Source organism: Strix uralensis, chromosome 4 (genome assembly GCF_047716275.1).
Source record: "Strix uralensis isolate ZFMK-TIS-50842 chromosome 4, bStrUra1, whole genome shotgun sequence".
NCBI classification, from domain to species: Eukaryota; Metazoa; Chordata; class Aves; order Strigiformes; family Strigidae; genus Strix; species Strix uralensis.
Genome location: NC_133975.1, coordinates 89,574,748 through 89,596,826, shown reverse-complemented (window position 1 = coordinate 89,596,826; position 22,079 = coordinate 89,574,748). Strand labels below are relative to the sequence as shown.

Sequence of the window (22,079 nt, the reverse complement as noted above, 5' to 3'; positions counted from 1 at the left end):
CACAGGAGTTCAGACAAAATTCCTTTGTTAGCTCCACACAAGAGTTAAGTACTATCCCCTCCACCATCTTGGTTTCACCAGACTCTAACACTGCCCTGTCCCCAAACTCCACTGTCCAAACTCATCAACACAGCAGGGAGAACAGTAGCAGCAGGAAAATCTTCTTACCTGTGTCAGAGCAAAGGGATGTGACACTTGGCTGACCAACACTTGCCGTAGCTTCCCATTGAGATCACAACTCTCTATGCGATCAAGATGCGCATCCACCCAGTAAATCCTGGAGGGACAGAGAAAGAGGTGAGCTTCTATCTACACAATCCCTGTTTACCTTCTTCGTTCGCTAGCCAAGACGGATCAGACAAAAGAAAAAACCAGCAACACCCAAAAACCAAATCCACAACGCTACTCCAATAAACCAAGCTAAGAAGAAAATCTTTCACTGACCTCCTGGTGTCATAATCCAGAGTCAATCCATTGGGCCATCCTAGGTCAGTGTTAATCAGGATTTTACGTTCAGAGCCATCCAAGTTTGCCCGTTCAATTTTAGCAATGTGACCCCAATCTGTCCAGAAGAGGTACCTGAAGAGATAAAAGGCAAGCGTAAGGAGAAAAGAACATCTCATTTAGCCTAATGAAAGTTTTAGTTACGAATTAAACTGCCAGATTCTTCAGGTTCAAAAAAGATCATATGGTCTGCAGCTTGCTTCTCCCAGTTATCTGCCCAACCTTCAAATTCACTGTCTGCCTGATTATGTCTGTCAGTCAGATCTGAGTACTTTCTGGTATCTGCAGATTCACTCGGCACATCTCTTCTTCCTCTCACAACCCCCTCTTCCACTCTGCATCTGCACAGTCCTTCTCCCTGTCCCACCAATACCCCACACCTACCCCTTCTTGGGAAAGACAGCAATGGCTCGGGGCTCATCCAGGCTGTTATTGATCAGCACTTTCCTGGAGCTTCCATCCAGTCTAGCTACTTCTATGGTATTGCGTCCTGTGTCTGTCCAGTAGAGGTTTCTGGCAACCCAGTCCACTGCCAGGCCATCTGTAGTCTTCAGACCCTGACCAATAACAGTCTCCATGTGGCTGCCATTCAGATCAGACCGCCTGGATGGAAATCGATTGCAAATGGCAGTGAGGAACGGGTAGCTCCCGGAAAGCCTTCACACCTCCATGTGTGATCCCCCATCAACCGCAGGGCCACTTCATACCGCTACCTCCCCATACCTTTTTCCCCATAGTCTCCAGCAGGTTAAACACACCTTCAGCATTTAGTTCAACAAGACACGTGACACTGTGTACCAAAGACAAGCTGGAAGGAGTGGTGTATTGCCAGCTTCTCAGTCTCCCCAACTTACTGCCACACTGTACAGCTCACTGTGGCACAAGTAGCTGGGTGACCTGGGCACTGGCCAAGCAGATGACTGGCACCTACCTGATGACGTCAAGAAATACATCTGTGTAGTAAATCTTGCCATCCACACTATCATAGTCCAGAGAAATGACGTTGTTCAGCTCAGGGACAGGTATGTGCACATCTGTGTGGTCACTGGTGTCCAGTGAGATACGACGGATGGAAGCACGGCTAGAGAAAAGTAGGTAGGTCTCTGGAGAAGAGTCACACGTCTGCTCATCTCTCTTCAGCTGGATGCCAGTGGGGCAGGCACAGGAGAAGCCAGTGGGGTGAGGCAAGCAAAGGTGGGAGCAGCCACCATTACGAACTCCACATTTATTGAAGCCTTTAGAAATATTGAAAGCACAGTTTAAAGATCAGTGTGGTCACACAGACCAAAGCTTTATTTTAAAGGCTACACATACACAACTTGCTAGCAGCTGAGTTCACCCTTACCATCCCAGCCTTGCTGGGAATCTACAGCCCTTCATACAGAGACTGCCTCCCTCTCCTCCAAGATTCCTGGTGGGTATGGGCATTGTTGAGCAAGGAGAACAGGAAGGCACAGAATAAGGTGGAGCACTAGTAGCAAAATCTTGACCTGCATTCCTTGCTAATCATAGTTTTCCCATGGAAGAAGAAACAGCCAAATGCTGATAGATTCACACAAGTGCAGTTAAGCTTTATTATTGCTGCAAATGGTAATGCTGACAGAAAGATCCAACCCTGTGGGGAAGCAGCGTGACAACGCACCAGAGGCCAGGCTGACAAAGAAGCTTCTGTTTCAACTTAGCAGCACACAGTAGCAAGTAAACAAAGGCATCAGAGAAGCCTGCTGAAAGTGCTTGACATATTAGGGTCGTATCCTTTTTTTAAAAAAATTGAAAAAAATCCAGCATTCATTTACTAGGAGGGGATAAGCCCAGAAGACAGGTGCAGGGAGTGGGAAGAAGACAACAGGGATATGACAGCGGGAATTTTGGTTAGTTTTAAGTTATATTGTCAAGTTATACTGTGAGGAATGACGTTCTGCTGTTAAGCAGCCAGAGGAGAAGCAGCACAGAGTTTTCTGTAGAAGTACGTATTGGGGAAATTCCACCAAAATGAAGCCACAGCATAAAGCAACAACTCCCACTGAAGAGCAAGGAGACAAGATGGGGACATACAGGATCCCCGAAAAGTAACATAAAGAATCTGACTCTTGCACAGAATAGTTGGAGAGCATGATATATTAAGAGCAACTAAAGAAGCAGAGATTTTTGTAGAGCAAAGTGGCAGACAGGAAGACGAAGCCCGCAATGGCTGGCAAAAAAAATGACTAGAACTTGAAATAAGGTTTCGGCAACTAGCTTAAGAGAAATTAGTGTCTTTTGGAGTTAAAAAAGGGAAACTGTCCAATGCCAGTAGACTCTAGTGAAGCCTAATAGGGCATGATTCATTCAGTCCTCCTAAGAAAGTGGCTCTGCTGTGTGTAAGAATGAGGCTGTCAGTGCAATCCAGTGAAGTAAATGGGATGAAGGGGCTCAAAAGGCATGTAGTAATAAACAAACACCAGTTCTGTGGAGCTTGGTAAACAGGGAGAAGTGCAAAAATAGTTAAACAAGAGGGAAGAAGAAATAAAATGCTGACTTTTGAGAAGTTACTCTATCGCTCATGCTTTATACCAAAGGACTCTCTTCAGTGACCCCTCTGAAGGGCTCCCCTAGTCACCACAGACACCCACTGATTTGGGAGCAGCCTAGCAACTCACCCAGGGGCCGTGCCCTATCAACAGCTTGAATGTCCATGAGGCCAGGCAGGTTTGCCCTCACCAAGATGACATTGGCACCAGTATCCTTGTCAGCCCTGTGAATGCTGCGAGTTTGCCAGTCAGTCCAGTAGATGTAGGAGTCCAGCAAAGTGAGGCCGTAGGGATGTTGCACTGGAGACAGCAGGGTGTGGCGGTTAGCACCATTGAGATCTGCAGCCTCGATCCGCTAAAGAAAGAAGTAAGCATCAGCCTCATACTCAAAACACTGATCCTCTTGCTAGTAATTACTCTATCAAGTGGGAAACAGAGACTAAGCAAATGATGTTATTCAAGCCCACCCTCCCCATAGCCCACACTCTCAGAGAAGCTTATCACAGAATCATTCAGGTTGGAAAAGACCCTTGGGATCATCGAGTCCAACCATCAGCCCAACTCTACAAGTTCTCCCTTACACCATATCCCCCAACATCTCATCCAAACGACCCTTAAACACATCCAGGGATGGTGACTCCACCACCTCCCTGGGCAGCCTATTCCACTGTCTGACCACTCTTTCTGGGAAAAATCTTTTCCTAATGTCCAGTCTGAACCTCCCCTGTTGCAGTTTAAAGCCATTCCCTCTTGTTCTATCACTAATTACCTGTGAGAAGAGACCAGCACCAACCTCTCTACAATGTCCTTTCAGGTAGTTGTAGAGAGTGATGAGGTCTCCCCTCAGCCTTCTCTTCCTCAAACTGAACTGTCCCAGCTCCTTCAATCACTCCCCATAGGATCTGTTCCCCAGGCCCTTCACCAGCTTCATTGCCCTCCTCTGCACTCTCCAGCACCTCGATATCCCTCTTGTGTTGAGGTGCCCAAAACTGGACACAATACTCAAGGTGTGGCCTCACCAGTGCAGAGTACAGGGGGACTATAACCTCCCTACTTCTGCTGATCACACTATTTCTAGTACAATCCAGGATGCCGTTGGCTTTCTTGTCCACCTGCGCACACTGCCGGCTCATGTTCAGCTGTTTGTCAATTAGAACCCCCAGATCCTTCTCCTCCAGACAGCTCTCCAGCCACACCTCCCCAAGCCTGTAGCGATGCATGGGGTTGTTGTGGCCCAAGTGCAGGACCTGGCACTTGGCCTTGTTGAAGCTCATAGGTTCCCCTTGCTCTTTTGATAGCTTGCTCAAGAGCTTCAAAACAGCCTCCAGGCTACCAAAGACCCAAATGACAAACAGTGGTGAAGAACAGAACCAGACCTCAGTGTGTGCATCAGCCCAGAGCAGCTGGGACCCAGCCTTATCCACTGCCAGTCCATTAGGCCAGCCCAGGTTGTTGCTGATCAGCACCACACGTCCAGAGCCATCCATCCCAGAGCGTTCCAGCTTGGCATTCTCACCCCAGTCCGTCCAGTACATATACCTGGGGAAAAGCCAGCAAGTATTATGGAGAGGTCAGAAGTCCTGTTCTAACCCTAGAGAGCCTCTTGACAACACTAACCCCATCTCATGGTATAAAGCTATTGCCCGAGGGCTGTCCAGGTTCTGCCAGACTAAGACTTTCCTCATGGAGCCATCGAGGTTGCCCACTTCAATCCGGTTTGTTCCTGTATCTGTCCAATATATCTTCCTGCCAATAGCATCCACGGCTAGCCCATCTGTAGTCAACAGACCTGAGAAAACACAAAGATGTCATCCTCCCAGCTTAGTCAGGAACTTCTGCTATTCCCCTTGTGCACCTCATCAGGCAGTTGCTTTATGCTTTGCTTGTCCTTCCACCAAAAATGTAAAGATTATTCTACCAGGGTATCAGAGAATCTCTCTTTTCATGCTGCATGGAGGCAAGAGGCTCCCAGGCCAAAATCTCTCTTACCTGTAGTGATGATGTCCTCAAATTGTGAGCCATCAAGGGCAGCCCGGCTGATTTTCCGCAGTGTGCTGTCTGACCAGTAAACCTTTCCTGGGTGGAAGAAGAAAGAGAAACTTAAAAAAAAGCCCACAACAAAACGAAACCAAAACAAACCCCAACAACGAAACAGCAAAATCCTTAAAAAAACAGATCCAGGTGTCTGACTAACAGCTACACCATTCAAAACAGATCTGACTGCACAGGAATAACAGCAATACAAGACTATTAAGCTAGAGTGATAAAACAGTACAACATATCTTGTTCCAATCCTCCCCAAAATATGTAGAAGCACTGGCACTCTGACCTTTACACAAGGCTAGAGAACATGTAACACATTCTTAGCTAGTATCTGAAGTCCCACATCTGAATTCCCAAAATGTCCCAGAGGGCAGAAATCAGATCATCTGCCTTACTGTACACAGCGGGTTTACATCCAACACAGCATCAGATGGTTAGTGTACACAAACAGCCTGAGTGTCAGCTCTACTGCTGTAAAAGGTTTCAGCAGGAGGAAAGCTTTCTTAAATCCAAAACACACAGGATCCTCATTCAGTATAGCAGCCGGCTTTTTCCACATAGCTGGCATTCTCTGTTTTCCTTTAAGGACATTCCTTTCCCGATTGGAAACGAATATTTGCAGCAAATACTAGAAAAAAACCCTACCCAAATTCACAACCTACAGTAAGATCTGTGCCTGGGTGTTTATTCAGACATTTAGATATGAAGTCACTTGTTGCCTTTCAAAGAGTCAAATACACTAAGCAGTTCAGACCTTCTCGAGGATCCACTCCAATCGCAATGGTGTTCTTCATGGTGACATTGACTGAGACAACAACATCTGCAAAGTAGGGAATATCCAGAGAGACCATCCGGATGTCAGTCCTTCTAGCAAAGATCAGAAAGCTGGTCATTCCTGCAGAGTTGAAAACAGACAGATATCAGCAGTGAACAAGGCATCGTTAACTGAACATTCTGGAGGTGACATCCACCTCAGTGCAAAAGGGGAAGTCTCAGGCAGATCTCGGCTTACAGAGAGTCTAGATACAAAAGCTTTACTGAGCGTTACTGAATGCTTCTTTACATCCAAGTTGAAAAGGAGCGCACTCATAGAAGAGTTATTTCTGCTAATATGTGTGGGAAATGGGAATTAGGAGTCAGTTTTTTCCTGCTAAGGAGAAAAAGCAGTACCATGTAAGTACCATGGAGAAAAAAAAGTACCATGGCCTGAAGCCGAGTGCCTTCCACAATGCTCAGAAAGAGGGTCCATGGGGGGAGTGTGCACAGACCTATTAAAGAATATAGCACCTTGTAGTTAAAAAAGAATTCGCCTCAAAATTAGGGCAAAAGCATGGGGAAAAATGTGACACTTGGTTCAGTTGCCTAACATAATTTCCAGAAAAATTTCTTCTGTGTCAATCCAGTTAAGTTTCTTCATGGTAATTCCCACTCAAATTGGGTTTTTCAAGGGGTAAAGCAGATAAGCACATAAAAGTGAATTTTGTTCTCTAACAAGGCAGGAGCAAAATGTAGCTGTGATGCAAAACTGCAGCGAGGATCTTACAGAGAGGACTCACCAGGGGAGCAGGTCTTGCCATCAGATTGCAGGTTGATCCCAGTAGGGCAGGTACAGCTGTAACCTTTTGGAAGAGGTGCCAAAAGGCACAGGTGACTGCAGCCTCCATTGCTAACTTCACACGCTGTATGTACTACAGGAAAGAGGATGAAAAATCCATAAGCCAGTAGCACAGGCACAAAAAAGGCGTGCAACAGCTATAGAAATGCATTCTAGAACACCCTTAAATATCAAGCTGAGAGTTATTCTCATGCTCTCGCATTCCACCCAGAGATATAAAGCATTGAGGGCTGACAGACCAGTCAGCTCCTTGCAGGAGAGCTGTGCCACATACCAGAGCCTGAGCAAGTGCTCAGCTCAGCGTGGCTTGGGGCGAGCTCTGTACCTGGTGGCCTGTGCCGGTGGAAAACATGAATATCCATAAGATTCTCCAGATTGTCCTGCAGCGTTTCCCGAGCCTGCCCAGTCCTTCTATCTGCGCTCTGGATGCTTTTGGCCTGCCAGTCTGTCCAGTAGATTCTCTCGCCATAAAGAGTAAGTCCAAAGGGGTGAGGCAGATTGCTCCCAATCAGCACCTGGTCAGATTACCCCCAGCCCCCCCAAAAAACATTACTAAGAAGTCACTAAGGGAAAGAGGCTTCCCTTGCCCCCTCTCAACATCATAATGTACAGTCACAGAAAAAAGGAGAGTGACGGGGCAACATTAGCCCTCAAAAGGAGGTTCCCTCAAACACAGTTTGCAACTGAAAGGGAGCTCTTCTCTCCCAGTGAAAGCAGCTCAGCATGTCTTGATTCGGAGACTTCACTTTCAACTGGAAAGAGAGGCAGGGGCCATTAGCACTCTGTGCTCTAGGACTTACACCTCAGGCTTCCAGACTACCTCCTCAAAGGTGGCTTCCTTACCTTCCTGTTGCTCCCATCCAGACTGGCATACTCGATGGTCTTCATGCCTGCGTCTGCCCAGTACAAGCGCTGTGACTCATAGTCAATGGCCAAGCCGTTAGGCCATGTCAGGTTGGAGGAAATGATCACCAAGCGGTTTGAGGCATCCATACCAGCACGCTCAATTTTTGGGCTGGCTCCCCAGTCAGTCCAGTACATGAACCTGAACAGAAGCCCAGAGAGAAGTGAATGCCCATGCTGCTTCACTGCCACTACAGCCAGGCAGTGTTACAGAGAAGCAAGAGAGCCTGGTGCCTTCAGGCCCTAGCAGGAAGCAGCATCAGACTAATATTGTAGTCAGGTCCAGCCTTGGGTGCTTGTAATGTGCCTAAGAACATACTCAAATTTATATATCTTCTACTGCCTATGGGCTGGCCTAATTACAACATGGAAGAAAGAGTTCAAGATAGTAGTTCAAGGTCTAAAGATTAACCAATTGGCTCTTTATACTCTTGCTGCATTGGTCTTCCAGTAATCCACTCAAGAAAAGAATAGCACACTTTTATTCAAGACCTTCAACGCTTCTAAAGCAACGGCTGGCAAGCTTTTTCCTATCCACCCTATCCCCAGCTCCACAAGGTCTTATGATTCGGAAGAAAAATTACTGAAACCATCTGTTTCTGTTACTCGGGTTTGCTTTCCATGGCACAGCTGATCCCTCAATATTCTGACACAGTGCTCTGAAGTCAAGAGGCCACTGATGTTACAGCTTGCTTGGATCAGCAGTAATTTACCTGAGGAGATCCTTCTGACTGAACTCTGGTTGATAAGCAGAGAGCTTGAACACAAATTCAACACAGATGTGAAATAAAAAAGAGGAAAGATCTAGATGGCCTCATTCTCAAAATTTTTTGTATCACATCTTTAGTTATTATGTCCCCAGGAGAAACAAATGAAAGCACTGGCATTCCTGCAAGCTCTACAACACAACAGGCAATTATCCCTGCTTATCTTGTTCCACTAGCATCCAAAATCAGGTCTCTAATTTCAGTCTTTGGCAGGATGTAGAACAGTGGCGCCAGAGAGAAAGACAATTGCACAAAACCAAAGAACCTGAACGTCTTTAGACATGCAAGAATTGCCATGTCATCCCAGAAGAAAGAATCTCTCACCCTCCAACAGGGTCCACCACGATATCTCTAGGTCTGTCTAGGTTCTCCCAGATTAGAACAGTTCTCATGGTCCCATCTGTGTTGGAGACCTCTATCCGATCTGTTCCTACAAAAGCCAAGAGACAGAATGAGAGAGAGACAGAAGACCTCTGGAATCACAACAGCTAAGGCAAAAAACATCCATACAGCAAGGCATTCCTCTCCTCCATCCATCTCTGTTCACAGCTGGAAGATAGGTAAGAAACATGGCTCAAAGTGTCACCTTCCATTAGATCTCTCAAGCCACCTCTGTGGCTGTCACTGATGCGGAGTCCTGTATGAATGTAAGCCAGCTCCTTCCTAAGCCCCCGAGGTATCTACACAGGCATGAGAGAACAGCTAGAAAAGAATCATCTTCCTTACATCTCTCTGAACTATGACTCTCCAGCAGGGAACATCTTCCAAATACTACCTGCTGCACCCCAAGATACGCTGCTGAAAGATACATAAACACACACAATCACAAGATCTGAAGCAAGACAACAGTGGTGCTTGACTTCTACTATAAACCTTTCTACAGAATTAGTACTGGGGATACTGCAAAGAGAATTAAACTAAGGATTCCACCTCAACTCCTGCTTTGTTAGAAGCACACGAGATGAAACTCCATTTTTTGCTAGACAGAAACAGACAAATTTGCAATGAGACAGAATTACCCATCTGTTTTTCAGTTGTCGTGACTAATAAGAAAGACAGAAGCCTAGGTAAAGCAGAAGATCCCAGTACCTGCATCAGTCCAGTACAGCTTGTTGGTGACCCAGTCAATTGCCAGTCCAGCTGGACTTTCCAGGCTGGTGTCCACCACAACCTGAATGAAAACAAAAAGACAAAATCCTTAGTGAGATTAGAGTTTAGGAAAAAAGCACTTGCCCAATGCACTACCCATTCACAAACAATGTTAACTTTCAAAAGGCAGAAGTCCAAGCAGAGCAATGCCATATGAGAGAGAACATTAAGCACTTAGAAGTTCAAATAAGTTTTGTTTGGAGAAACATCTATTTTTCATGTCTGTTCAAACCGCAACTCCAAACTTTGAACTCTGCTCCCCTCGTTTATGGCAACATTAGCCCAAGGGCAAGTGCAAAAAGCATTCCCAAGGAGCGTGGCTCTTGTTCCAAATGTAGTACATAATAGAGGATTTAATACTTCTTCTTTTCAGATTTTAGGGCTACAACAAAGGAATTGACCACAGCTTACAAATTAATGTGCTTCATGTCCTAATTCAGGGTTTTCCATACAAGCAGAAACGTACACCAAACCTGTGTATGAAGCATTCAGTGATCTCAGGGCTCTTCTGAGCCAGAACTAGGTAAACTAATGAGCAACAAATCCAGCATGAACTGCGGCTCCTTGGAAGGCCAGTGTATCCCAGTGGCTTCAAATTTGATGCTCAAGGAGTCTCCCGGTTAGATGACCTCCACACATGGTTAACACTGTACCTCCTGGCTTGATCCATCCCATTTTGCTCGGCTGATTGAGTCAGTGCTAACATCTGTCCAGTAGACATAGTCATCCTTTGAGTCCCAGTCTAGAGCCACAGCACTGCGAACATCGGCAAGGGGGATGACATCATCTGACAGGTCATCTGTGTCAAAGCTGATCCGACGGATGTCCATCCTTCGGGCAAAAAGCAGGAACTTGTCAAGACCTGATCAAAGGTCGAAAGGTCTTCTTTTAATTTCTCTAAGTTCAACAACACAGTGATAGACACAGACAATTCCCTGCTATATCCAACCCTAATCACTTAGATTATCTCTCACTGGCAGGTCACAACCCAGGATCTTACTGGTAGCAAAACATCACCGGGGGGGATGGGTAGGGTGGGTGGGCAGGGGGGAACGGAGTAGTAGGGAGCTGTCTCCTGGGGGTAACCTGTGCTGAGGGAACAAAGTCAACCATATTCTTCAAAGGATGACATAGAATTCCCTCCAAATCAAACAGTTATTTGAGAATAGCTCTTGAGATAGTTGGCCTAATTCTTCTACATGGTTGCAAACTGAGAGAAACTGTGGCAATCAAGATGACTGAATTTTTTGTTCATCACCGACACAGCTCCTATGGGAGTTTTAGGGAAACAATCAGCTGTGATAAGCAAGATGGCACCAACAGCAGCCCTGAAATAACGACCCAGGGATGGAGGTTCTCTGTATCCCCACCCATCAAGCCTAGAAAGGGAGGGGAAATCATCCCCTAGAGAAAGGAATGCATCAAAAAGGTGAAGCATCCTCGGGCGGGGGCCTTAATACTACTAACTCGGTCTATCCAGCTGCATCTCCTTGGAAGCAACTGCTGCTGCTTACCCCGCTGCCAACCCTCTGCCACCCGCTGAACATCTGAGCATGCAGGCTGTGGTCCCACCTCACTTACTCTGGGCACAGGCATGGCTGCTGGTCTTGCGGAAGCCCGTGGGGCAGGCACAGGTGTAATCTTTGCTGCTCGGCAGGCAGAGGTGAGTACAGCCCCCGTTGTTGGCCCCACAACGGTTTCTCCCTGCTCAAGTAGCCAAAGACAAAACCAACCACGCATAAAGCAAAGAGTAAAGAAGAGGGGAAGAACATCAGTCAAGGTGTCAAAACCCACATGGATAAGGTAACTTCTGGATAGACAAGTTTACAGAGAATAAGGAATCGTATAAACTAAAGCACTAACTCCATGTAGGGCTCAATTTTTAAACAAAGCATTTAACTCAATCCACTTCTAGAGCAGATTATGGCAACTGAAGAGGAATAAGGGAGGTGTCAGTCATTACTAGTGCCCACATATGACCTTTTCCCACTCCCAAAACAGTTCTTGCACAAACAAGCCATTTCTTACTACGTAAACAAGTATTTCTTACTCCAAAGCCTCCACTCCCAGGTGTCAGCAGGGGGAGCTGTGGTAACACCTAACACCAGGTCACCAGCGCTGAGGGACCTCAACTGAACTGCCAGATGGAGCACGTTCTGCGACAGCTCTGGGCCGAGGTGGTGGACCTGTCGCTATGCTGGGTTCAGGCTTGCCATCCCCCTGCTTTACAAGGTGGTGGGTGGCAGCAGGCCTTCCAGTGGCTCAAACGGGTCTCTACCCTCTCTGCAGTTACCTGCTGGCTGGCGCTGAGGATGCAGAGTGTGGATGTCCATCGGGAAGTGGAGTTTGTTGCGGATGATCTCCTGGTTCTTGCCTGTGAATTTGTTGGCACTGTTGATGCTCTTGGTGTGCCAGTCAGTCCAGTACAAACTGTCCTCAAACACAGTGATAGCAAATGGGTGCGGGAGGCCTGTAATAGACATCCAATACAGGGATATAATCAGGTCCAACAGGACTCAGGCTAGCAGGGAGACAAGGGAAAGCCTTCCACTGCCACTTTGGCCTTGCCACAGTCAAGCTGCTCAAATCCACCTTACACTAATATAACAGACAATTCCTCTCTCCTGTCCACTGAACACTGGGCAGCAAACCCCGTCCCTTAGCAATGGCAGAATTCATCCCACAATGAAAGAACAGAAGACAAGCATAGAAGCAGGAGCCAGTGGCTTTGAAACTCAGAGTAGCACTGTGCTACTCTGTCTTCTTAACTGCAGAAAGCACTCCCCATACATAGCCCTGTTACTTACCTTGGCTAATAACAGCCTTCCTATTTCGCCCATCGAGGTCAGCCCTCTCAATGACGTGATGTTTGGCATCCACCCAGTACATCCGATGTCCTGCATAGTCAATGGTCAGCCCATTGGGCCAGAAGAGGTGCGTATCCGCAATGATGCGCCGGTTAGAGCCATCCATGTTGGAATACTCAATGCGAGGAGTGTTGCCCCAGTCAGTCCAGTAGATAGTGCTGGAGGAGACAGGGAGAGACCGGCTAGAAAACTCATGTCCCACATACTGCACCCAGTATTGCTCCCTATCAGGGCAAAACAGTATCAGTCCTGTGACCTCGAGCATGAGACTGGGTCACAGCCATGGGAGAAGTGACGGCCAGCAAGGTAACATCCAGCACCTTCAGGCTGGCAAAACCTGAAGGGTCCAGAATAGGATTAGGGCTCTGAAGGCCCCCAGCTTTGCCAGGTTCCCCAAACTGGCAGTACCAAATAAAGGCTTGAGCCCAGAGGCAGCCTTTGTGACCAAGGATGGGGATTTTCAAGGTTCACCTGGAAACACTTGCATGGAGGGCTCAACTGGGGTCCTGTGTTTTCACTCACCCCTCCATAGGATGTAGGGCAATTGCTCGGGGCTTCTCCAGGTTCTGCCACAAAAGCACTTTCCTGTGAGTGCCATCCAAGTTTGCTACTTCAATTCGAGATGTCCCAGAGTCTGTCCAGTATAATTTGTCATGGATCCAGTCAATAGCAAGTCCACCTATCTCCAGGGTAGAATTAAGCACAGAATGAAACCAGGAGCAGGATCTGTTCAGAAACATAGTTCCCTTTCCCTTTCAGCCTCAGAAGAGGCCCAATTCAGTCCTCCTGTCTCTTGTCCCATCAGTCAAAATTAACTCCAGGGGGACAGTGATCTCACACCCATTCCATCTAACCCATCCCCTTGCTCCAGGCAACGCACTCCATTTTGAGTGCTGGGTACCCACTTTTCTCCACTCACCCACCCCTATTCTCACACCATGGTCAGTTTTGCCTTTTTTGTGGTGACGCACCTGGGCTCTCCAGCCCTGTGGAAACCACCTCTTCCACATTGCTACCATTCAGATTGGCCCTCATGATGCGATCGAGAGTGACATCAGACCAAAACACAAGCTCCTTGCTGTGGTGGAAGTCAAGGGCAATGGCATTTTCCAGGTTGTTCAGGAGAAGTGTATACTCTGAGCGATGAGGCAATACTTGTCGGATATCAATTCGATTGGCAAAGAGCAGCACCGGCTCTGGCCCTGAGAATATACGGGAAGACAGCATTAGAGTACTTTGACAGGACCCTGCCTACCATTCCCTCTGCACCAAGACCCGGAACATAGTTTTGCAGTACTGGCAGCAAGAAATCAACTCCCAGGTGGAAAACACTTTAGAGAGTTGTTTTCAAATCCTCAACACACAGTCCTAACTCAAAGATGAGCAGTTTTAAACTTTTTGGCAAACATTCACTCAGCAAGAAGTGATCATTCCAGGTTCCACCTAAGCCAGCCAACCTCTGAAACCATACCATTTTGGCAGCTGGACTGTAGCTTCCTTTTCCTATATTTATCTCCTAGCCATACAAACACACATGCTCTACCACATCTTCTACCACAGACAAGACACAGTTAAAATCTGCCTCAGCCAGATATAAATTCAGCAGGTACGTCCACTGCAGAGGAAAAAGAAAAAATAAAAATAAAAAATCCACCAATATCAACATCCTTTATGGATTTCTTTAGGGGAATTCCTAATGAAATCTTAATTCTTTAAATGGAATTTCTAATTCCTCAGCTTCTACATTAAAGGAGCTGAGGAATAAAGTTAACCAAGTGTATAGATGCCCTTAAAAACCAGCAGATGTCCATACAGTAGCCACACACAGCGTTCAGGACTAGTGACCAGCATCAAGGGTCAAACCACAGGGAGGTGTGATGCAACCTCACTGACTGGAAAGGTGAAGACACTTCCCAAACAGAGACAGAGGCAGGAGGCTGGTTTTATCCCAGGGTCTGGGTCACCAGACATGACAAGGGACTAAGAAAAGAAGGCAAGGGCTGTCCTGCTGGCAGGGAAAGAAAACAGTGAAGTATCTCTCCATGGTCAAAATCACACACAATTTTCACAGGCATTCACAACAACCTGGGCATATCTAATACAAATCCAGGTATGTACTTTCCCTCACATCTTGGCTTGGTGAACAGCATAATGCTGCCAATGAAGCATCAGAGACAAAGTTATGAGAACTGGACCAATATACACACACCAGAGTAAGGTTCAACTCCTCCTTACCTAGAGCTTTGCAGCTACGCTTGTCAGGCCGCAGCTCGTAGCCTTGCTCACACCAGCACTGGAAGCCTCCTTCACTGTTGGTACAGCCTTGGCTGCAGTAACCTTCCTCAGCACATTCGTTCACATCTGCATGTTACAGACAAAGGGAGAAAGTCACCATTAGATCATCAACGAGCCAGGCAACCTCACCGATAGCTTACTTCTGCCTTCATGCTCTGATTCGCACCCTATAATAGCCATTAACTTCAAGCACATCAAAGCAGCAGGGAGGAGGCTACTGCTCCAAAAACCCACCTTGGCATGATCGGCCATCTTCCAGGAGCCTATAACCTGTGTGGCAGGTGCACTGTACCATCCCTCGTACCATCTGGCACTTCTGAGCACAGCCACCGTTGTTGACATTGCAGTTCTCCTCCCCGGTTCGTGGACCTGCAAAAGGAACACGTGAAGATAACTGAGCTGAAACCACTAGGCAGCTGCTTGTGTCCTCAGCTGTTAAGCACCAGTCACCCTTCAGAACAGGCTGAGCAAGAGGGGGAGGACACAGGCTGTGCTGGAAGCTGCCTCTTCATGGTCAGAACTCTTCCCTGCAGGCCACAACTAAAGGGGACAATGAAGCTCAGAATAATATGCTTTTAGGATTCACTATCTCTGCAGACAAACTTTGATACCCGAGATCAAAATCTTCTCCCCTTTATTCCTTGTCTGCAGTATGTAATTGGCAAAACCACCAAGGCCTTTCTCCTCAGACTTCAACTCTCTCCCATCATCACAGCTCAGGCTTTCTTCCTTACACACATCTTTAAGCAACACCAGATAGATTCCCACACATCACAGTGCTTCCATTTATGTTTAAGACTGAACTTGGGGGACTTACGGCAGTTTTGATGTGGGCTCTCATCACTGCCATCTCCGCAATCATTTGCTCCATTGCACAGCTTCCTCTGGCCAATACAACGCCCGTTCTCACACAGGAACTGGTCTGGGGCACACTGAGGGGTCCCTGCAATAGAAGAAGGGGAAAGTAAGCACATCACAGCTTAGTGATGGAACAACAGTTATGGTGAAAAAAAGGATACAGAACATTTTCTAAGATACAAGCTTTACATATGAGCACAAATCCATGACCTCCTCTTTCCTTGAATTCAGCTCATCTTGCACTCCTTACTGTTCCACTTATCTTTATGCTGATTTGGAGGCCTGCAAACTTTCCTCCAGACTAAGTCCAGTGTTGATTTACTGTGAAGTTCAGCTATTTAGTTTCTCTCAGAATGACTGGAAGGTCTTGGCTTAGTTCCCTTTGGTTCCAGATTCCACAACCCTCCTCTCTTGCATATGCTGAGTAGTCAGTTCCTCACTTTAATCATGTAATATGTCACCCCAGCCTGGCCATGGATCTTAAACCTGCCTAGGAATGAGCGTCTTGTCCAGCCCTAACTGCACTGTGATGGACTTGGAATGAGATTTACATGCATCCTTGAAATCTGAGCTCAGGCAACAGGATTTCACACATGAGCTACACGCCTCAACTGCTGTTGGCAGGGAGACTCTACAGAATTCTTGTAAGCAAAGTAACACTGTTTGCAGGGACTTTGCCAATCTGATTGTTTCTTCAGCAATAACTGCACTGTCCTGTTGCCTTTTATTTCTTGTACCTCTTAAGCTGACTTGGTTAGTGGTTTCCAAATCATCACCCTCTGATAATACTAGAAAGACAACAGAACAATACAGTTATCAGCAAAGAAACAATTAGACAGGTGGACTGCCAGCATGGAAAAGGGTAGTTGTGAGAATAACAAGTACAAAGAAGAACTAACGGACACTCCAGCTGGGAACTTAAAATCAAATCACATGCAGATTCACTTTTCAGAGCACAGGAATGCTTTATGTGAAGAACTCTGAAACTTGGACTGCATTTGTCGTATTGAACATAAAGATCCTTACATCAGCTGATCTCCTAGTATTCTAGGAATCTTCTCTCTATGGCAAATAAAAATATAATTCTGCTCTAAATCCAAGAGGTGACACAGGATTTGAACTCTTGCTATAGACATTGAGACAGCACGCTATTTTGCTTAGATGAGCCAGCACACATTCTGCTTAGAAGCCCTAATTTTTACCTGCTGACTATCACCATAGACCTGATGCAGAACTGCACAACTGACCTTACAGTAACAATAGCTGTACTCAACCACCTTGGGCTTGGTTTGAGGTGGAGAGGTTGAACTTCAGTGACTCTGGAAGTTGGACTTGGCTTCTGGGTGACAACTATTCTTTCAATACCTCTAAATATGTTTGTTATCAGGATGAGGAAACAGGGTTACCAGCTTGTCTTTAAGCACAATTGTTTTTTCCGGGATCACCATCATCTCCTGCATACTGGTACTCATAAGAGCTGACCAATCTAGAGCAGCTGCTCTCAAATGGCTACAAAGTGTGCCTCCCCAGGTTCTCTGAGCTCAGCTGTCCTTATAGAACACCAACTCTCCCCTCCTCAACAAGCCCAAACAAGGGGTACAGTTTCACAAATCCCTTTTGTCACCTCTAAACCCACTGTTTAAAATACACTGATCCAGAAGGGTCAGTATGCACAGCTGGACTCCACTCCCTGGGAAGAATTCATAGACCAGTACACACTATTCCTCAACAGGCATCCTGAAGGATTTAAGGAAAATAGAAGATTCTAGACATTCCTTGAATCCTACTATAAACTAGGTCTGTTGAAACCCTCCTCTTCTCCATAACTGCTATTATATAAAAGAATGGCTATATGTGAAATGATTACTAGAAAGAGACACTCACGAGCAAATATCTAAGGGGGAAGCTGACACCCTTCACTGCTAATACAAAGGCTTTACCTTTCACTTCCACAAAATGCCCATTTTTGATTCCACTACCTGCTAGAATTGCTTGGCAATTTCATAAGACAACATGAAAACTATCCAGAACTATCTAGAAGGCATGAGTTAGACATAGTCCATTTGACAAAGGTAGCAACTTTGCACACTATTAATGTTTCCAAGTCTGAATGGAATCATCTCAGAGCTCTGTGGTAATTCATAGTGTAGGGTCAGGATAGAAACACACAGGGATCTGATATTTGGCCAGAAAACACCATTGCTTAACTTAGTTTAAGCACACAGATCTACACCTGTTTGCAAGTGTGTAAGATAGCCTATAGATACCATTCTTTCGGAAGGACAGAAACTCTAGGCTGAACTCAGTGAAGCAATCCAAAAGAAACCTCACTACCTATCACCTCCAGGATGGAAACATTAGCTATAGGCAGCAAGGCAGCAGGCCAAACCTGTGTTCTCACAGTTCTCCTCATCACTGTTGTCAGAGCAGTCATCTTCCCCATCACAACGCCAGGACAGACGGACACAACGCCCTGATTTACAGCGGAACTGGTCAGCTGTGCACATAGATGTAGCTGAGGGACCAAGAAAGAACATTAGATGAGCAAGAAGGATCAGAAGAGACCCAATTCCAAAGCTAACAGTCACAAACATTCTTTTGCATCCGCAGAAACTGAAAGCTGCCACCCGTGCCCAGCACTCACTGCAGTTCCTCTCATCGGACTGGTCATCACAGTCGAAGTCTCCATCACACCTCCAGCCGGCGTTAATGCACAGACCACTGTTGCACATGAACTCTCCAGAGCGACAAGGCTGGTGAGATGCTGCAGAGGTGGTAAAGAATATAAAGACGAAACTCAGACCAATGTAACATCCCCAAAGCCCCTCAGCACCACCCTTACATTCCACTACTGTGGAACTTAGTCCTGAATAGACTCCTCCTGGAAACTGCTTTAATTCCTGTATGCAGAAGTGTGTTGACTACACAGTTCCCATCACTATTCTTACTTCTCCGAGTTAAAAAATAAATAATGAAAGAGCCAGTTTAAGTGTAAACAATGAGATTGCTGTCTACACTGTAACCCCTCTCCAGCCAATGCAAAATCCATTTAGGTTTGCAGCTCAGATGCTTGGACCAGTATATCACCCTGCACTAACTTACAGCAGTCAGATTCATCAGACCAGTCGCCACAGTCATCGTCGCCATCACAGTGGTAGATGTCCAAGATGCAGCGTCCATATGCACACTGGAACTCCTCCAAGCTGCAGGTGGCAGCTGGAACATCTGATGCTAACAAGGGAATCAACGAAAAAACGCCTGAGGTGACAGCACACAATCCAGTTTAGATGCAACCTTCTCAGTCTAATAACAGACTAGCAAGTATTCAGTGGAAAGGTTTTGGAGATTACTAGCCATTGTTGCATCTCTGCATGACTTGTATTACTGAAAGGAACTTGAATGCTGTTTGTGCTTCACTGAGAGGCAGGTTAAACCTATGAAGAGGTCCATGCAGACAATTCACAAAAAATAATCATTAAAAAAATTACATAGGAAGTTAGTCTATAAACGCTAACTTTTCAAGAGCCATCAAGTTCTAGAGAAGGAAACATCTATGAAGAAGGAAGTGTTGATGGGAAAGCAATAAAAAAGATCCAGGAATGTCACCTTCCGTCTTATGCTGGACACACTATGTCTTAGTGCCCTCCAGAAAGTGTTCATTAAACCTGAAAAAGGTAGATACAAAAACAGATGGAAAAATAAAGATACCCCTTGGGGAAGCTTTATATTAAGGATTGAGGCATGTCAGAATGCAAGGTTAAAGTCTGTAATGATTCTGTGATGGTTTAGCCCCTGCCGGGGTCTGAGACCACGCGGCCGCTGCCCCTCCCCCACAAAGGGAGTGAAATACAAAGCCCCAAGACTGAAATAAGGAAAGGTTTAATACAACAATGCAATAGCAACACAACCAACAACAACAATAACAATAACAGTAATAGTGATAGCAATGAACAGAGCAAAATAGCTACCAAATACAGCAGTTTGAAGCACGATGTACAAAACCACGAGTGCACCGCGCTCCCGCGCCAGGAAAAATGTGACCTGCCAGGATGTGACGTCCTCATGGTATCTGAATAACCCGGCTAGAGCTCCCCCACCACTGCTGGGGAAACTTAACCCTATCCTGGTTAAACCAGGACATAATCCACCCCTTTATTCTATACCATGTGCGTCACATCCAGCTGCCACTTAGCAATTAGCACTGACAAAGAAAAAATTAACAAAAGCTCAGTATAACTCACGGTGTGTTTTCACCCACAATCAAGTCCCCTTGTGGCACGCATCAGACCTCTCCGTCCTTCTGCATCATCCACCAGGTGCACCCAGGTCCTTGAGCAAAAACAATCCCGTGGATGGGTTTGCCTTTGCCCGGCGCAGGACTAACCCAGACCATTTTTCCCAGCAGGTCCCTCATGCGCACCACAGGGACTTTATCCCCGTCCACAACACGTGGAAGTTTTGACTGAGCCGGGCCAGCTCGATTGGCAGATCCTCTTGTGTTCACTAACCAAGTGGCCTTTGTCAGATGTGTGTCCCAGTGTTTGAAGGTTCCACCCCCCATTGCTCTCAATGTAGTTTTTAACAGTCCATTGTAGCGCTCGATCTTCCCAGAGGCTGGTGCGTGGTAGGGCATGTGGTAGACCCACTCGATGCCGTGTTCTTCTGCCCAGGCATCTATGAGGTTATTTCAGAAGTGAGTCCCGTTGTCCGACTCAATCCTCTCTGGGGTGCCGTGTCGCCACAGGACTCGCTCTTCAAGGCCCAGAATGGTGTTTCGGGCGGTGGCGTGGGACACTGGATAAGTTTCGAGCCATCCAGTGGTTGCTTCCACCATTGTGAGCACGTGGCGCTTGCCTCGGCGGGTCTGTGGCAGTGTGATGTAGTCGATCTGCCAGGCCTCTCCATATTTATATTTCATCCATCGATCTTCATTCTGCTGGGGCTTCACCCGTTTGGCTTGTTTGATTGCAGCACATGTCTCACATCCGTGGATGATCTCTGCGATGGTGTCAATGGTGAGGTCCACCCCTCAATCTCGAGCCCACCTGTATGTTGCATCTCTGCCTTGGTGGCCCGAGGTCTCATGGGCCCACCGGGCTATGAACAGTTCACCTTTACGCTGCCAGTCCAAGTCCACCTGAGCCACCTCGATCTTAGCAGCTTGGTCCGCCTGCTGGTTATGCTGATGTTCATCAGCGGCTCAACTCTTGGGTATATGGGCGTCCACATGGCGCACCTTCACAACGAGGTTCTCCACCCGGGCTGCAATGTCCTGCCATACTTCAGCGGCCCAGATGGGTCTGCCCTTGCGTTGCCAGTTGTTCTGTTTCCATTGCTGCAACCACATCCACAGGGCACTTGCCATCACCCACGAGTCAGTGTAGATATAGAGCCTCGGCCACTTTTCTCGCTCAGCAATCTCCAAAGCCAATTGGATGGCTTTCACCTCTGTGAAGTGGCTCGATTCACCTTGTCCCTCAACAGCTTCAGTGGTTTCTCGTGTGGGATGCCACACTGCAGCCTTCCATCGTTGATGTTTTCCCACAATGCGACAAGACCCATCAGTGAACAGGGCATATTGCTTTTCTTCCTCTGGCAGCTCGTTATATGGTGGGGCCTCCTCAGCACGTTTCACCTCTTGTTCTGGTGACATCCCAGCATCTTTGCTCTCTGGCCAGTTCATGATCATTTCCACTAATCCTGGGGGGTCGCGGTTCCCTATTCGAGCCCGTTGTGTTATCAACGCAACCCATTTACTCCATGTGGCATCTGTTGCATGATGTGTGGAGGGAGCCTTTCCTTTGAACATCCATGCCAGCACCAGCAGTCGAGGTGCCAGGAGGAGCTGTGTCTCAGTGCCGACCACTTCTGAGGCAGCTCGAATTCCTTCATACGCTGCCAGTATCTCCTTCTCAGTCAGGGTATAGTTAGCTTCAGAGCCTTTGTATCCCCGGCTCCAAAAGCCTAGAGGTCGGCCTCGGGATTCCCCATCTGCTCTCTGCCAAAGGCTCCAGGAAGGGCCATTCTCCCCGGCTGCGGTGTAGAGCACGTTCTTAATCTCCTGCCCCATCCGGACTGGCCCGAGAGCCACTGCCTGGGTAATCTCCTGCTTAATTTGTTCAAAGGCTTGTTGTTGCTCTGGGCCCCATTTAAAATCGTTCTTCTTGCGGGTTACGTGGTAGAGAGGGCTCACAATCAGGCTGTAGTTTGGGATGTGCATCCTCCAGAACCCCACAGCGCCCAGGAAAGATTGAGTCTCTTTTTTGGTAGTTGGTGGGGCCATAGCTGTTATCTTGTTTATCACCTCCATTGGGATGTGGCGACGCCCATCTTGCCATTTTATTCCTAGGAACTGAATCTCCCTTCCAGGCCCCTTAACCTTCTGTCGCTTGATGGCAAAACCGGCCTTCAGGAGGATTTCAATTACCTTCTTTCCTTTCTCAAAGACTTCCTCAGCTGTGTCCCCCCCATACAATGATATCATCAATGAACTGCAGGTGTTCTGGAGCCCCACCTTTCTCCAGTGCAGTATGGACCAGTCTATGGCAAATGGTGGAGCTGTGTTTCC

At 46.9% G+C, this 22,079-nt stretch overlaps 1 protein-coding gene across 3 annotated transcripts in view; it reads right to left on the bottom strand.

Moving 5' to 3' along the window:
- Positions 1 to 22,079, bottom strand: part of LRP4 (LDL receptor related protein 4) — a 90,930-nt gene that overhangs the window by 9,909 nt on the left and 58,942 nt on the right. For 2 of the 3 annotated variants that reach the window (XM_074867707.1, XM_074867708.1), the window contains exons 6-31: positions 18,614 to 18,742; positions 18,156 to 18,275; positions 17,901 to 18,026; positions 15,471 to 15,596; positions 14,888 to 15,022; positions 14,594 to 14,719; positions 13,330 to 13,560; positions 12,881 to 13,037; positions 12,299 to 12,516; positions 11,785 to 11,961; positions 11,073 to 11,195; positions 10,145 to 10,353; positions 9,432 to 9,513; positions 8,667 to 8,772; positions 7,516 to 7,717; positions 6,998 to 7,187; positions 6,614 to 6,745; positions 5,812 to 5,952; positions 5,004 to 5,090; positions 4,632 to 4,803; positions 4,391 to 4,553; positions 3,144 to 3,369; positions 1,436 to 1,739; positions 889 to 1,107; positions 445 to 579; positions 169 to 277 (exon numbers count right to left, since the gene is read on the bottom strand). In XM_074867707.1, the coding sequence (XP_074723808.1) occupies positions 169 to 277; positions 445 to 579; positions 889 to 1,107; positions 1,436 to 1,739; positions 3,144 to 3,369; positions 4,391 to 4,553; positions 4,632 to 4,803; positions 5,004 to 5,090; positions 5,812 to 5,952; positions 6,614 to 6,745; positions 6,998 to 7,187; positions 7,516 to 7,717; positions 8,667 to 8,772; positions 9,432 to 9,513; positions 10,145 to 10,353; positions 11,073 to 11,195; positions 11,785 to 11,961; positions 12,299 to 12,516; positions 12,881 to 13,037; positions 13,330 to 13,560; positions 14,594 to 14,719; positions 14,888 to 15,022; positions 15,471 to 15,596; positions 17,901 to 18,026; positions 18,156 to 18,275; positions 18,614 to 18,742 (4,145 nt within the window). Of the gene's footprint in view, positions 1 to 168; positions 278 to 444; positions 580 to 888; positions 1,108 to 1,435; positions 1,740 to 3,143; positions 3,370 to 4,390; positions 4,554 to 4,631; positions 4,804 to 5,003; positions 5,091 to 5,811; positions 5,953 to 6,613; positions 6,746 to 6,997; positions 7,188 to 7,515; positions 7,718 to 8,666; positions 8,773 to 9,431; positions 9,514 to 10,144; positions 10,354 to 11,072; positions 11,199 to 11,784; positions 11,962 to 12,298; positions 12,517 to 12,880; positions 13,038 to 13,329; positions 13,561 to 14,593; positions 14,720 to 14,887; positions 15,023 to 15,470; positions 15,597 to 17,900; positions 18,027 to 18,155; positions 18,276 to 18,613; positions 18,743 to 22,079 lie in introns of all 3 variants that reach the window. The other variant, XM_074867706.1, reaches the window with a different exon arrangement.